Source organism: Macaca thibetana, chromosome 16 (genome assembly GCF_024542745.1).
Source record: "Macaca thibetana thibetana isolate TM-01 chromosome 16, ASM2454274v1, whole genome shotgun sequence".
Taxonomy (NCBI): domain Eukaryota; kingdom Metazoa; phylum Chordata; class Mammalia; order Primates; family Cercopithecidae; genus Macaca; species Macaca thibetana.
In genome coordinates this window covers 75,571,953-75,588,583 of record NC_065593.1, presented here as the reverse complement: position 1 = coordinate 75,588,583, position 16,631 = coordinate 75,571,953, and the positions used below count along the sequence as shown (strand labels likewise).

Here is a 16,631-nt window from a genome sequence, read left to right as displayed (position 1 = left end):
GTTCAGGGTCTTATTGCTGCAACGCCCTTCAAGAGAGGCGGCCGTGATGTAGCGGGGAGACGGCTGGACTTGGAGCCAGAAGGTCTATGTGTGATTTTGGCCAGTTATGGTAATTTCCCTGGGCCTTGATTTCCTTGTTTGTAAAAATCAGATAGTTCGATCCTCTTGCAGGTACATCAGGCAGAGTGTAAACGAAGATGGAGGTGTTCAATCCAGTTTTCTTGCATTTAAGAGGGGCTCCATACGTATGTGTTGGGCCCAATAAAAGCTTTTGGTTCATATTCTGTGTTCTGATTGTGGTGGTTGTGATACAAATCTGTACATTTGCTAAAATTCTGTACACCCAAAGGAAACAAACTCAATTTTTTTTTTTTTTCTTGAGATGGAGTTTTGCTTTTGTCACCCAGGCTGGAGTGCAATGGCACAATCTCGGCTCACTGCAACCTCTGCCTCCCAAGTTTGAGTGATTCTCCTGCCTCAGCCTCCCAAATAGCTGGGATTACAGAAGCCCACCACCACGCCCGCCTAATTTTTGTACTTTTAGTAGAGACGGGGTTTCACCATGTTGGCCAGGCTGGTCTCGAACTCCTGACTTCAGGTGAGCTCCTGACTTCAGGTGATCCACCCGCCTCGGCCCCCCAAGTGCTGGGATTACAAGCATGAGCCACTGTGCCTGTAAACCCTCAATTTTATTGTGATAATTTTTTACAAAACGTCTGGTCCAAATTCTTGCCCTCGGATGGGCTTTAGGATTCCCATTTAGCAGATAAAGCAACCTGAAATGTTTCTTGTCTCCACCATCAGTACCCAGCTATGTTTCCATTGCCTATGTCAGTTCTGGGGGTCCACAAGACAGACATGATATCCCCCAGAGTGTAAGCCCTTAAAACAGAAAAACAGACCAGGGAGGGCTCCTACATTATAACCCATGAAGTCAAGCCCTTTGGGGGTGTCTGGTGGAGGGGCCAATCTATGCTCAAATGATTCTCTGTTAACAAGAACTTCAGACCGGGTGCGGTGGCTCACGCCTGTAATCCCAGCACTTTGGGCGGCCGAGGCGGATGGATCACTTGAGGTCAGGAGTTTTAGACCAGCCTGGCCAACATGGTGAAATCCCGTCTCTACTAAAAATATAAAAATTAGCCGAGCATGGTGGTGTACACCTGTAATCCCAGCTACTTGGGAGGCTGAGACAAGAGAATTGCTTGAACTCAGGAGACGGAGGTTGCAGTGAGCCGAGATGGCACCACTGCACTCCAGCCTAGGCAACAGAGTGAGACTCCGTCTACAAATAAATAAATAAGTAAGTCAGCAATAAATAAATAAATACATACATACATAAAACAAGAACTTCAAAGTCTAAGGGAAACTGAGTTGTTCAAAGGTGTTAAAAAGTCTTTAGGTAAAGCCAAAGCCTCCTCCACCCAGGGCAGCCTCAAGCAGGTGGAGACCCTGCTTGGGGGAGAAGTGAAGCCTCCTCCCACCATCTACCCGGCTGCCTAGGTCCCTGGTGGAGGTAGGAGGACGGAATTAGTGCCACTATGCAAAGCAGCAGGAAAGGAAGGGCTCCGGCTCAGTAGAGGCTGATGCCAAAACAACCCGGTTCCCTCCAGCAGCCTAGAGACTAGGAAAACGCAGGGGCCGCCTGGCTTGGCCCAGCCTGGTGCAGGGTGGTGGAGAGATTTACCTGAAACCGCAGGTGTGGGGGCCTTACCCACCTGCCCCACCTGGAATTCCAGAGGGAATTTGGTGAAAATAGGCACTTTTCTCACTAGTTCCCATGTGCGGGTCTTGATTCCCCAGTTAAACTGGCAGCTGCCACAGCATAGGGGCTCCCTTGCCGGAATTCAGAGCAGGAATAGCAGAGAGGCCTCGAAGGATTCCCTCCAGGGTCAACAGGAAGTGGAGCACAGCCTGACTTGGGAGGGAGGCTTTGCACACTCACACTTTGATTGCACTTGGCCTCCCAGCTGGGAGCTGTTCCCAGTACCTCCCACAGCTGGTGGGCTGGAGGGCCCTAGGGACCATTGTTGAGGACCCTGGGGCCATAGCAGACCTCCGATGCTGTGAAAGTCTGAAGGGGTCTCCTGGCAAAGAACCCCAAAGCTCCACTATACAAAGCTCTACTCTTCAGGATCTCACTCTTGATGGCTTTGCATCAAGCTTTCCTAGGCTTCCTGGGAGGTGGGGGTGGGGTTATTGTAGAGGCAGGGAAACCTCTACCCTCAGGGAGCTTCCAGTTTGACTGGAGAACCAAGGCCAGTGTGAGTAGTACAAGGCAGTAGCTAAGTCGCTGCTGCTAGGCTGGTCTGAACAGGGCTTGGATGGAGACCCGGGTGCTTTGGGAGGGCTTCCTGTAGGTGGAGGCAGAGCGGGACTCAATTGTTGCTTTTTGGCTGAATGGAGTGTGGGATGAGGGCGTCCCTGCTGAGGGGAAGGACAGGCCCAGTCACTGGCCAGCTGCTCTGGGTCCAGCTAGGGCCTGGCATGCAGCCCTGTTCCAGGGGGAAGAAAGGGGGGATGTGACCACAGGCTCCAACTGGGTCTTCAGAGAGAAGGGGTGGCAGTCACCTTTCCCACACCCTCGAGGGCTCACAGGTGCCACATTCAAACAACAGAAGTACCCACATAAATGTTCCTATCCACCCCAGACCCATAAGACGCCGCGAGCCTGTGTGTGGTTTCTCAGGACACACTGTTTATTCCACGGGGGAAGGCACTGGAGGCCAGGGCCTCCCTGGGGTGGGAGCGGTTGCGGGAGAGGAATGATGTTCCCGTGGCTCTTCTGGGGCCCCGCTGGGTCCACGGCCCTTCCCAGGCTCTGCTGGGAGGCCCTTGCCTCCGAGTCCATTTGCGGGTTCTGGACCAGTCTCTGCCTCCCCAATCCCGTGCGTGGGGATGGATCCCCTCACAGCACCCCCAGAAGGCTGGGTCCCATCCATCCCCAAAGAACTCCCTCCAAGTTGCTGCCCTGTTGTCCTTCTACTCCAGGCCCTTTGGCAAGAGCTGGGGACCAGGGGCTGGAGATGAGCGGCAGCTCTGGTGGGCCAGCTTCAGAGGCCGGCTGGGGGTCCAGGAAAGGGGTTGGGCCATGAGCCAGGCAGCTCCGAAGCAGTCACTGAGGCTGGGGAGCCTGCACCCAGGCCGTGGGGAGGTCCTGGCTCTCACTCCTGACCTGGGTGCTCACCCACAGACCACTTCACTTCCCCTGTCCGCAGCGTCACTATGTCCTCGTAGGTGGCCGTCTGGTCAATGTCCAGGCCCTGGAGACATTAAGTGGAGCTCAGGCCAGGGCCACACCCCAACCACACCAGCAGATAGTGGCCACTGACCCCGAGGACTCAGAGCTGCTGGGCCTGCCCTGCTCCTTACCTCGTAGGTGTGATCTTCCTCCATGCCGGCCTTGCTGTCATCCTGGGGGCAGAGAGGGATGGTGATCAGAGTGTTAGCTTCCCCCAGCCCTATCCCCTGCTGGGCCAGGCTGGGGAGGGCCAGGGAGAAGGGTAAGGGGTCAGGAGTGAGGTGCATTCTGCAAGAACAGCTGAATGAATGAAGGAAGGAAGGAATGATTGAATAGGTGAACCAGTGGGCCGGCTCTGGGGACAGACTGGGCCAAGATGGCCACAACGAGAGCTGGGGAGATGGAGACCCTGCCTATGCCTGGCCTATGCAGTGGCCTCCTCTGCGGTCCCCCAAGGCTTCCCCCGCCCCCGATCACCTTGTCCAGCAGCAGGAAGATGGGCACGATGATGAAGAGGATGATCAGCAGCGTCTGGATCATGATGATGCCATCCTTCAGCGTGTTCCTCTGCTTCAGCTGTGCCAAGGTGCTGAACCCTGCGGGGACCAGGGGTGGGGTTGTGAGCCTGGACCACAGTCCACCTTTTAGGCCTGCAAGGGCAGCTCCTTCAGGTCCCAGCGGCTCTCCTGAGTGCTCTAGGGCTATGGCCATCTCCACAAGAGGCAGGCCAGGCTGGGGTGGGGGTGGACAGCTACAGGAGCGTCCCAGCCACCTGGCACACACCCATGACTCGCAGCTCCGTGCCGCAGCCCCGGTAGACCTCCGAGGTCTTGCTGCACTCCTGCTGACAGAAGTAGATGCCGTTGTCCTCAAACCGGATGTCTTGGATGATGAGGGTGGTGACAGAGCTGTTTTGGGTCTGATGCATGTGGCCCTGCTCCAGGTTCACCTGTTGGGGCTCCTTGTCCGTCTCCCGCTTCCGGAGCCAGCTCACGATGCTGAAGGTGCTGTTGGTCACGTAGCAGTGCATTTTCACCGTGAAGCCCCGTTTCCTGGCTATGAAACGTGGGCTCTGCCAGATCCGAGAACAAGCACTACCTGTGGGTGCCAAGGCCAGGCTCAGCATTCCGCTTGGCATCTTCCTGACTGCCAGCTCCAGCAGCAGGCCCCCGCCCTGGCTGGCACAGACTCCCTGGGCTTAGTCTTTGCTTCTCAGGGTGTGGGACAGGCAGGAGGCCGAGGTTGGAGTTAGGAAGCAGGGCCACGTGAGAAGCCGCGGCCAAGCTCTCAGACTCCGGCCCTTCCCGACTGCCCCACCTTCCCTTCGATTTTCCTTTAGAAGAGCTCTGGGACCTTGCCATTCCTTCCCATGCCCATTACAACAGCCTGACCCAGGCCACACCCCCAGGACCTGGAGGCCCACAGGCCTGGCCCCTCCCTTCACTGTGCTGCCCTGCACTGGCCTGAAATCCTCAGTCTCCCCCATTCCTCTGGGGATAAAGGCCAAATTCCTAGCCTGTCAACTGAGACCTTCCTCAGTCAACCCCCTCCCTGGCTGACTTCCCTCCATCATCCTCCTCTTCCCTCCTGCAGGGACTGGGACCACTTCTTGTTCCAGAACCCTCTTTCCAGCTTCGACTGCCTTGCTCTTAGCGAGCACTCCCTGGGAATCCCTGAGCCCCTCACATAGTGACCCTGCCCTGGAGGGCTCACCCGAGGCTCAGCCAGATCCCCAGCTAGACAGGCCCCGGGCCTGAGTCCTAGAGGAATCTGCAGGCTCCTCTGTTGTGACCCAGAGTTTAGCCCAGCCCTTCAGTGGCCAAGGCTGGAGAGCATGTGTCTGATGAAGATGACAGTGGGCTGGGGGTGGGGCTCAGAGGAGATCCTAAGGAGGCCTGGGGATGGGAATCCTGGATGGGGAGATCAGGCAAGGGTGGGAAGCGGGGCTGCCTCCAGGACAGGGACCATAGTTGGACACAGGACATAGTCAGACACAACTTGCCCTCAGAAGCGGCAGGTGAGGCTACTGACCTTTGGGATTCGGGTACAGGTCCTCTGATTTGGCTGCTGGCACTGGCTCAGCTGCTGGGTGGGAGGAAGTGGGCGGGGCCAGGTCAGGGCCTCCTCTGGCCTGGGCTGCCCCACCCCTGCGCGCCCTCTATGTTCCCGGAGCTACTTCCTCCTTCCATGACAGCAGCTTCAAGACCCCTCGGTCCTTCCTGCCCCGTGGACTTGGGAGACAGGCATGGGGTGGGGGTACTGGAAGCCCCACCCCCAGCCCCCTTTCTGCCTTTGACCCTCAGGGTGGCTTTGAGCAGGCATCTGAATGAGACAGGAAGGACAGGGAAATCTCAGCATTTTGAGAGGCCAAGACAGGAGGATCACTTGAGGCTAGGAGTTTGAGACCAGCCTGGGCAACATAGGGACACCCTGTCTCTATTTTTTTTTTTTTTTAAAGAGAGACAGGAAGAAAGTCACAGCCTGGAGGCACTTTCATCTCCCAGAGAAGGGGACCACATTTGGATCTCGCATCTTCCAGGGTTGGGTTGGGACAGCCTCTCCCCTCCAGATCCCCAGGCAGTGCCCCCACCCTCTCTTCCTCCTGAGCCTAGTGCTTCCACCGTCCTGGCTGCTAACTCTGGTTTGCTCCTCATGCCCAGCTCAGCCTGATGCCCTCCAGGCAGGAGAGGGACTGGGGCCACAGACTCCTGAGCCCATCACCACGTGCGGCTGACACCCACAGACCCAGGCTCCAGGGCCATGAGAGGGAGATAGGCGGTGAAAGGAGAGAGACAGAGGAGGAGGGTGGAGCAAGCAGGAGGCTGAACCGCAGGGCCCAGACAGCTGGAGACGAGACCAAACCCCACAGGCCTCGTCCTGGGTGTTGTACCTGAGAGCAGCAGCAGCAACGCCACCAGCCAGTGGCTGGACACAGGAGACAACGCCAGCCCGGCCATGGTCACCGCTCCGTCCCCGACCTCAAACCCGTGACAACGTCCGAGGCTCCTTGGAGGAAAACGTGTAACTGCACCGGCTGTAGCCTGTCCCCTCCCCACCTCTTCCTCACCAGGCCCCTTCCTGCCATGCAAATTGGGACCCGGGGGAGGCACCAACTCTCCGGGGACCCTGGGGGAGGGCGGGCTCTTGTCAGCTGGGCCGCTAAGGTTTGGCGGTCGCCCAGCTTGGACAGCACAGCTGGGGTTCTCTGCGGATGCCTCTGGGGGCCTCTCAGTCTTCTGGGGGCAGCCTGTGCTCCCCTCTGTCTGTGCTTGCCCCACCGGTGGTCATTCTCTGGGCCAGCCAGCCTCCCCTCTGCTGTCTGCCAGCTCCCCGAAGGGCTGAGCCCGGCAAGTCTTTATTCCCGGGCCCTGAGCGAAATAGGCACCTGTCCTATGAATGAACCTGAGCTTAGCTCCTCTGCCCTGATCTATCCCTCACCCAGCGGAAAGATGAGCACTGAGGAAGGACAGGGCAGCCACAGACCCAGGTCAGGCACCTGGAGGGGCCCAGAGCAGAGCCTCTTGGCTGGAGTGCAGGCAGCCATGTTGGAAGTTGACCCTGTGGAGGATGGGAGCCACAGAGGTTCTGGAGCAAGAGCAGGCCAACTGTGGCAGCCACTGGGAGAAGATTCAGTCCAGGCCTTGGCAAGAGGCCTCCCTTCCTCATGCTGCAAAAGAGTCTGTAGGGGCTGCCAAAGAGGGTGGATGTAGGTGGAGACAGCTTTGCGAAAATCCACCAAGCAGCCATTGGGGGCTTCTTCAGGGAGTTCTTAACTGTGGGATTCTGAGTTCATTGAATTATTGTCACAGGTCCAGGGGGTCTTGGGCAGGGAACGGGAACTGGTGTTGGGGAGCCCTCGGGTCCTCCAGCTGTATCCTGCCTGTCTGCAGGGTGTGGATGGAGCCACAGTGCTCAGGAACTGATAGAAGCTCACCTTTGGGTCCCTGCCCCTGGGTCCAATGCAGCCCCTTCAGAGATGCCCTTGTGCAGGGCACAACCTGCACAACTGGACACAGCATGCTTGCAGACCTCAGCCCTGCAGCTGAGCCCTCTTTGATTTTCATGTTTCCTGGCAGCTTCTTTTTTGTCTCTCATCCTCGACCCCCAGGAGAGGAAGAGATGCTAAATTGTTGGTGCCCTCTGTCCACATCTCACTCTCCTCATGACCCTCCATTTTGCAGTTTGTGCTGGGGCAAGTCTGGATTTAGGGAGAAGCAGACCCACCTCCCATGCCGTGGTTGGAAGGCAGAGGGTCTGGGTGGTCCCTCTTTAGATCTTGGCCTAGGCCTCGGACCTGACAAGGTGGGGGCCACTCTCGAGGGGTGCAGGCCAGGACCTGAGCCACGGAAATCAGGGGCAGGAGGGTTAAGGTTTCATCCGAGGAACAGCCCGTTCCGGGCAGTCCCAGATGTTCTTGCTTGTTTCCAGATGTTCCAAATGAAAAAACATTTCTCTGAAAAGGTGTCAGATGTTCACTTCATGGAACAAACAGCTCAGAAATATAAACATCACCTGAGGTCAGCTTGGGGACCATGGGTCCCCATGCCAGTGAGGGTGGTTGGAGAGAGACTGACTGGGGGGAGTGAGGCAAAATCTGGGAGTCTCTTGGTTTAGGAAATACACTTCCGAGCCCCTGATGACAGATGACAGAGTCCTTCGTTAACTTTGGGGCTAGTGTCTCCCCAAAGTCAGGGGTATAACTGGGAAAGGCTTGGGGCACATGTGTTTGTGGGGTGTGTATGTGTATGCTCACACAAGTGTGTTGCCTGGGTCCTGTGGTGTGGGGCCTACTCAGGAACTGGTCCTAGGGCCCAGGGGACTGTAGGGGGCACAGAGGTTGGTGGGGGGCAGTTGGCATCCATCCTCAGGTGACAGGTGCACTAAAATCTCAGAAATCACCACTAAATAACTTATCCAGGTAACCAAAAAAACTACCTGTACCCCAAAAACAATTGAAATAAAAAATTTTAAAAAACAAGTGAGAAGCAGCTCCAGCTCCAGGGAGGGAAGACGCACACGCATCCCGTGGACAGGGATGCAGATGTGGCCTTTGGGCTTCATTCCCATTCATGCCGGGCAGGGATCTGTTTTCAGGAGGGGCGGAGGCAGCGGGGGCCCCACCGCCTGCAAGGTTATTTGTCACATTTTGAGCCGTGCTGTTCCCTCACTGGTGACAACAGTCCTGAGCCCCATCTTGGGCTCATGATACCCTTTTCTTCCCAGAACAGGAGGCCTCGCAAGCCTACCCCCGCCTCTGCCCTCGGCTGCCCCGGGCTTCACATTCTGACATCTGATGACACCTCCCTTTCCAGGAAGGCAACATCAAAATAAGGAATGGGGGCCGGGGTCAGGGGAAGGGACAAGGGGCTCAGGGGGTGGGGAAGCAAGAAGGCAGCGATCCCCAGCCACCCTAGGATGCTGGGAGGGGGAAGAACCTCAGAGAAAGAAGAGCTCAGACCCCTGCCTCCTTCTCCAACCCAGGTGTCCTGGGTCTGCTGGGCTGCTGTGACTGGGAAGAGACCTGCTAAGAAGGACGTGGGTTTGAGTCCTGATCCAGCAGTGTGGCAGTCAGGAAACCTCCTCAGGTTACCAGTGGTTCTCAACTAGGAGTGGCTCTGCCTGCCCCCACGGAGGGAGCATCTGCACATGCCTCAGGACAATCGTGCTGGTCTCAATGACCGGTGGGTGCCCAGGGGTGGGAGGGGCATTGGCTGGCAAAGCAGAGGTCCCTGCCCCACATGCCAACAGCACCCATGAGGCAACACCCATTCTTAACCTCTCAGTAGCCAAGGTTCCTCATTTTCGTAAAATAGAAATAAGCCCAATAGTGCTTTTTTTTTGCTGTTGTTTTCTGGGGTTTTTCTGAGACAAGATCTTGCTCTGTCGCCCAGGCCGGAGTGCAGTGGTGCAATCTCCATTCATGGCATCCTCCGCCTCCTGGGCTCAAGTGATCCACCCACCTCAGCCTCCCGAGTAGCTGGGACTACAGATCATGCCACCACACCTGGCTAATCTTTGTATTTTTTGTACAGACAGGTTTTATCATGTTGCCCAGGCTGGTCTCGAACTCCTGAGCTCAAGCAATCCACCTGCCTCAGCCTCTCAAAGTGCTGGGATTATAAGCGTGAGCCACTGCACCCGGCCCCAACAGTGCATTCTTCGAAGGGCAACTGTGCACATTGAAGGCCATCCTGCATCTGAGGTACTCGGTGAATGTGGCTGACAGCATGCCCTGAGGAGGGCGAGGAGTGGCATGGATGCCTGGCAAGGCGGGTAGCTGTGCACTGTTGTCCCATGTTGTCTCTGTTTCTCACCCAACATGAGGCCTTTTTTCTTCCACCATTCAAGGCTCAAGGGATGTGTGGGCTTGAGCACCCTGCGCTCTGCAAATCTTCCTGTCCCTGATGCCAGAGAGGGCTCCAGGTGAGGTCTGGAAGAACTTAAAGTGAAAAGAATATCTCCAGTTTCATTTCTAATAGAGCTTATTTGGATCTTCTCTCTTTTCTTGGTTAATCTTGCTAATGGTCTATCAATTTTATCTTTCCAAAGAACCAGCTTTTTTTTTTTTTTGAGACGGAGTCTTGCTCTGTTGCCCAGACTGGAGTGCAGTGGCATGATCTCAGCTCACTGCAACCTCCGCTTCCCGGGTTCAAGTAATTCTTCTGCCTCAGCCTCCCAAGTAGCTGGGACTACAGGCGTGCGCCACTGCACCCAGCTAATTTTTGTATTTTTAGTAGAGACAGGATTTCACCATGTTGGCCAGGATGGTCTTGAACTCCTGACCTCATGATCTGCCCGCCTTGGCCTCTCAAAAGTGCTGGGATTACAGGCATGAGCCACTGCGCCCGACCCAACTTTTTGTTTTAATTGATCTTTTGTGTTGTTTGTTTCAATTTGGTTCTGCTCTGATTTTTGTCATTTCTTCTCTTCTGCTGGGTTTGGGTTTAATTTGTTCTTGTTTCTCTGGTACCTTGAGGCATGACCTTATGTTGTCTATTTGTGCCCTTTCAGAGTTTTTGATGTAGGCATTTAATGCTATGAACTTTCCTCTTACCACCGCTTTTGCCATATCACAGAGGTTTTGAGAAGTTGTGTCATTATTATCAGTCATTTCGAAGAATTTTTAAATTTCCGTCTTGATTTCATTGGTAACCCCCAAATCATTCAAGAACAGATGAATTTCCATATATTTGCATAATTTTGAGTGGATTTCTAGTTTTATTCCACTGTGGTTGGAGAAGATACTTGACACGATTTTGATTTTCTAAAAGATACACGCACACGCATGCTTTTAGTGCACAATTCACAATTGCGAAGATGCGGAACCAACCTGAGTGCCCATCAGCTTGTGAGTGGGTAAAGAAAATGTGGTATATATACACGTCTTTATGGAATATGACTTAGCCATAAAAAGGAGCGAAATAACATCTTTTTGCAACAACCTGGATGGAGCCGTAGGCCATTATTCTAAGTAAAGTAACTCAGGAATGGAAAACCAGATATTGTATGTTCTCACTTGTAAGTGGGAGCTAAGCTATGAGGATGCAAAGGCACAAGAATGATATAATGGACTTTGGGAACTCAGTGGGGAACACTGAGGGAGGGGTGTGAGATAAAAGACTACATATTGGGTATAGTGTACACTGCTCAGGTGACAGGTGCACTAAAATCTCAGAAATCACCACTAATTATCCAGATAACCAAAAAAACTACCTGTTCCCCCAAAACTATTGACATAAAAAAATTTAAAAAAACAAGTGAGAAGAAGCTCCCACTCCAGGGAGGGAAGACAGCACCCTGAGGGCACTTAGACAACCCCGTAGAGACTCTCGACACCTCCCCTCCCCACTGCATGCACAGAGAGCTGCAAGGTGGAAAGTGCCGTAGAGACAATGGAAGGACACAGTCGGGCAGCCTGAGGGCCCCTCCTCATCCCCGACACCAGTGCTATATTACCTCAGGACCCAGGAAGAGAGGGTACAGAAATCCTGAAAAGAATTAAGTGCTTACTTATCTGGAAGAATACAGCCCTGGGAGTCAGAAGTTGTTACAGAAAATAAAATTACAGGCTGGGTGCAGTGGCTCATGCCTGTAATCCCAGCACCTTGGGAGACCGAGGCAGGAGGATCACTTGAGGCTAGGAGGTTGAGACAAGCCTGGGCAACATAGCAAGACCCCATGTCTGTAAAAAAACATCCAGATGTGGTGGCATGTGCCTGTAGTCCCAGGCTCAGTCAGGAGGCTGAGGTGGGAGGATTGCTTGAGCCCTGGAGTTCAAAGCTGCAGTGAGCCATGATTGTACCACTGCACTCCAGTTTGGGTGACAGAGTGAGACCCTATCTCAAAAAAAAGAAAGAAAGAAAAAGAAAATTACATACCAGATTATATTTCACTCTCTGGGGGCTGTGGGCTAAACGTGCTGCATAAGAATATTCTTAGTCACAGGTCCATGTGACCCTGGGCTATCTGGGGTCAGAAGTCAGTCCTGGGGTCAGTGCCTCTGGGGAGAGGGAGAGGCTGTGCTGTGTGCCCCACAGGCACCTTGAGGCCTCTCAAAGGGACAAAGAAGTGACGGGGCCTCCAGAGAGGAGGAGCTGGGGACACAGAGTCCCAATGTGGATCACCCGGAAGAGAGGGAGTGTGGTGCTGCCTGTTGTGGGAGCTGGGTCTTGACCCCTGATCCTATCTGGTCTTTTGGATTCCAGCTAAGTGGCTTTTGTAAGGAGGCAGGAGAGAGCTGGACTGGGCCAGAGCAGGGAGCTGGGGCCTCCTTATCCTGCCTGGCCCCCTGAGAAGCTCCTGTCTTCCACGTTTGGCTCCAATCCCCGCGGACCCTTTCTGCTTCTCACTACTCTCAGCCCCCACCCACATCCACACACTGACACGCAGAAGGGAGAAACCACACACCAGAGGCACCAGGGAGGGTTTATTGTAAGAACTGTACAAAGGACCCCACCTGCTGGCCTGGTGTGGGACCTGTTCCCCACTGGACCGGGCAGGAATGGGCGTCTGTGTGTAGGGGAGGGGCCACAGGCAGGGAGAGGCCAGACCCGGCTCATCTACTCTCCCTCTGCAACCTGCACACAGTCCGAGGAGAATATCCAATCAAAGAGACTTCTGAGGCTCCAGGGGCTGTGCCAGCCCAGGGTCCAGGAGGGCAAGGCAGAGGGGCAGGGTGCTGGGCAGGGGAGGCCGTCCCCATTAGACGAAACTTCTGAAGGAAGAGATGGAAGGAGTGGAGGCCTCCTTCCATAGGAGAGACATAGGCAGGAGGCATGGAGCAGGGCTGAGGCCATGGGTGTGACGATGAGAAACAGGAAGGGAAGGAGAGGAGCTCACCGGGAGTGAGAGAGAGGGCTGTTCAGGCAGGACCGGGAGCAGGTGAGAGAGCATGGTGGACAATAAAGACAACTCTGGCCCGTAGGCATGGCATGTAGATGTGCACACACACACACACACACACACACCTGTGCGCACACACACACACACCTGTGCGCGCGCACACACACACACACCTGTGCACACACACACACACACCTGTGCACACACACACACACACACACCTGTGCGTGCACACACACACACACACCTGTGCGCACACACACACACCTGTGCACACACACACACACCTGTGCACACACACACACACACCTGTGCACACACACACACACACACACCTGTGCGCGCACACACACACACACACCTGTGCGCGCACACACACACACCTGTGCACACACACACACACACTGTGCACACACACACACCTGTGCGCACACACACACACACCTGTGCGCGCACACACACACACACACCTGTGCGCGCGCACACACACACACACACACCTGTGCACACACACACACACCTGTGCACACACACACACACCTGTGCGCACGCACACACACACACCTGTGCGCGCGCACACACACACACACACACACCTGTGCGCACACACACACACACCTGTGCACACACACACACACCTGTGCACACACACACACACACACCTGTGCACACACACACACACCTGTGCGCACACACACACACACACCTGTGCGCGCACACACACACACACCTGTGCACACACACACACACCTGTGCGCGCACACACACACACACACACCTGTGCACACACACACACACACCTGTGCGCACACACACACACACACACACCTGTGCACACACACACACACACCTGTGCGCGCACACACACACACACACCTGTGCACACACACACACACACACCTGTGCACGCGCACACACACACCTGTGAGTGCACACACACACACACCTGTGCACGCGTGCACACACACACCTGTGCGCGTGCACACACACACACGTGTGCACACACACAAGCACACATACATGTCTTGTTTTGAAGGTTTTGCTGCTTCCTGAATTTTAATCAAACTTTTCATGAGAAACAAGAAGAAAAAGAAGAGGCACTTAGGCCAACAGAATGCCCTGAGTACACACCTTACCATACGCATTCACACTCATCCACAGGTCCACTCTCCCAGACACGGGAACACTCCCAGGGACAGGCCTGCACAGTACGACACACCAGCCATACTCCATGGACCTTGAAACACTCCAGGGCACACTGACACACATATATACAAAGATACCCAGACACACGTGCATAATGCAGGCACCAGTACACAGTGGTTCACACACACATGTACAGTCACGCACTTGAACATACACACGGCTATACACACAGGCCTACAAGCATACAAGCAGACACACAGCCACAGGTACATACACAGTGAATAAATCCAGTGACGCCTGAGCAGGTCTCTCACCCCTCCTCCTCTGGACACAGCCTCTGTTCTCCAGGAGCCAGCAGAGGCCTGGCCCTGCCATGCCCAGAACCGCAGTGCAGAAGAAGTGCTTTTTCAGGCCACAGGAGGTTGGAAGGTTGAGCCTGAGCCAGTCGGGCCTTTCCTGCTGCACGCCCCAGGGTCAAAATATCTAACCTGAGCTAAACTGTACATTCTTAGGATCACTTTGAGGAGAGAGGTGGGAAAAATGAGGAGAGAGAATGAGACAGGCCTGGCGAGATGAGAAGGGGGATCTCTGAGGCTGGATGAGGCTCCTGGAGCCCTGGTGGTGCTCACGGAGGAGTGAGGCAGGGAGAGAGGGAAGGGGCAAGAATCTTCTTACTGAGCAGCAGGTCCCCGACCCCCGCTCAGGTCTGGATGCTCAGGCCATGTGCAGCGATCCAGCTGGCAGGACCCAGCCTGTCTCACCCGTGCTTCCTAGAAAAGGACAATTCCCAAGTGGCATCCTTCCTTCTGTTCTTCCCCTAGGGGCCAGCCAGGGGAGCTATGGACCTGGATATGGCCTGGGAAAAGGTTTCAGGAGTCACCATCCCAGCCCAAAGCAGCAGGATCCAGTGGCCAATCAGGTTTTGAGGCTTGAGGAGCTATTTCTGAACCAGTCACATTTCCCTTGTCCAGGGAATTCCTGAGCTGGCCTGGTGGGCGAAGTTGCACCCCAGAGTCAGAGCGGGCGGGCTGGCAGTGCCCTGGGGTTAGGTGTCTGCACTCCCTGAGGTTAAGACATCTTTGTCTGGGCTGGGGCTGAGGGGTCTGAGCCACTTCCTGGGGAGAGGCCAGTGACCCTTAAGACTCTGGTGATGGGGCAGCAACTGAGGGCTCCACCGCAGGCCAGCTCCTCCCCAAGTGAGGGGCAGCGAGCAATTCCAACGTTCTGATCTCCCCCAGGCCAAAATGAGGGGCGACAGGGCCCAGGAGGAGGTCAGAGCAACTTGAAGGTTAAATCATGGAGGCAGGGGCCTCAGGCCCAGCATGGAGCCCCTGAGTGCAATGCCCATTTCCCATGGTCTAGAGACACAGACGCTCGGGTCTGGAGATGCAGGCGCTTGGGCCTGGGTGTCAGCCCCAGTGTGGCCAAATCCTGTCCCCCATCAGGGAGCCAGATGCAGTCCCAGAACCAAAGCCCTCCTCCCTCACTCTGTATGCAGGCACCACGGGGGAGCTCTGGGGACTGTGCTGAGACTCAGAGGGCCACCTCGATGCTGCCTGCTAGACAAGAGACTCCTTGACGCCTGGGCGCACTATATGCCCCGGGGGAGAGGTGGGAGGCTGGGCAGTGTCTGAGGGGCTGATGGGCATCAGCCCCATAGTGGGTATGGCATCCCCTGCCTCGCCCTTCTCCTCTGGGCTCTGCGAGCTGCTGTTCCCGTTCTCGTGGCCATACATCTTGCTCATGGTGTTGGCAAGCAGCCCCTCCTTCTCAGGGGCGTTGTCCCCGCTGCCGTCGTGGCTGTGGCGGTACATGTAGGATGCCTGCTTCACGGAGCGCTGTAGCAGGTGCCGGCGGTAGGCCCTCTGGATCTTGATGGCGCACACCTCCTCGTGCTTCCTCTTGAGGGTGGTGGTGATGGGCTCGTAGGACACCTTGGAGGGGTTGGCTGCCATGAACTTCTCCTCCATGGTCTGCTTGAGGGCGTCCATTTCCCCAGAGTCACCCAGGACCTCTTTGGTCAGGGCAAAGAGGATGTCCAGGCAGTGGATCTTGTCCCCCGGCACCATGGGCAGGTCCAGCGTGATGAGCTTGATCTTGTTGGGCTTGGCGATCCTCAGCGGTTCCTGCAGGGTGTCCACGAAGTCCGAGAGGCGGCTGTAGGCAATGAACTGGGTGGCATCCGGGTCGAACTTCTCCCATGTCTCGTAGAACATCTCAAAGTCATCCTCACCAAGGGGCTCGCTGCTCTCCTCTGTGGCCACGTTGAAGTTCTCCAGGATGATGGCGATGTACATGTTGACCACGATGAGGAAGGAGATGATGATGTAGCTGCAGAAGAAGCAGATGCCGATGGAGGGGTTGCCGCAGTCACCCTTGACACTGGTGCCCGGGTTCTCCAGGTTGGGGTCACAGTCTGGGGGCCCGCTGTTGAGGATGGGGTTGAGGAGCCCATCCCAGCCAGCCGACGTGGTGATCTCAAACAGGCAGATGATGCTGTTGCCGAAGGTCTCGAAGTTGAACATATCATCGATGCCCGACTCCTTCTTGACATAGGCAAAGTTGGACATGCCAAAGATGGAGTAGATGAACATGACCAGGAAGAGGAGGAGGCCGATGTTGAAGAGGGCAGGCAGCGACATCATGAGGGCGAACAGCAGCGTCCGGATGCCCTTGGCCCCACGGATCAGTCGCAGGACACGCCCGATCCGCGCCAGGCGGATCACACGGAACAGTGTGGGTGACACGAAGTACTTCTGGATCAGGTCGGAGAGTGCAAGGCCTGCGGGGAGGAGCTAGTGAGGACGCTGCCAATGGGGAGGGGAACCAGCACAGAGTGTGGGGAGCATGCGGGGCTCAGGGGGCTCGTCCTGGTGTACTCTGCTCAAGTCTCAGAACACAG

General features: G+C 55.6%; 2 protein-coding genes across 5 annotated transcripts in view; both read right to left on the bottom strand.

Moving 5' to 3' along the window:
* Window positions 1-2,676: 2,676 nt before the first annotated feature.
* Window positions 2,677-6,310, bottom strand: CD79B (CD79b molecule). 4 transcript variants are annotated; one of them, XM_050764930.1, is made up of 6 exons: window positions 6,132-6,303; window positions 5,273-5,323; window positions 4,025-4,339; window positions 3,719-3,837; window positions 3,373-3,414; window positions 2,677-3,263 (listed from the first exon to the last, which is right to left on the bottom strand). In XM_050764930.1, the coding sequence occupies exons 1-6, from the start codon at window positions 6,196-6,198 to the stop codon at window positions 3,165-3,167; spliced, it is 693 nt and encodes a 230-aa protein (XP_050620887.1). In that variant the 5' UTR covers window positions 6,199-6,303; the 3' UTR covers window positions 2,677-3,164. The 4 variants fall into 4 exon arrangements, with proteins under 4 accessions (XP_050620887.1, XP_050620886.1, XP_050620889.1 ...); XM_050764929.1 differs by having other exon boundaries at window positions 5,273-5,326; window positions 6,132-6,302; XM_050764932.1 differs by lacking the exon at window positions 4,025-4,339 and having other exon boundaries at window positions 6,132-6,310.
* A 7,254-nt stretch (window positions 6,311-13,564) lies between these two features.
* The window catches only part of SCN4A (sodium voltage-gated channel alpha subunit 4), a 50,515-nt gene continuing 47,448 nt past the window's right edge, over window positions 13,565-16,631 (bottom strand). The window contains exon 25 of the mRNA XM_050764922.1: window positions 13,565-16,511. Coding sequence (XP_050620879.1) covers window positions 15,289-16,511 — 1,223 coding nt within the window. The 3' untranslated portion in view covers window positions 13,565-15,288. The remainder of the gene's footprint in view (window positions 16,512-16,631) is intronic.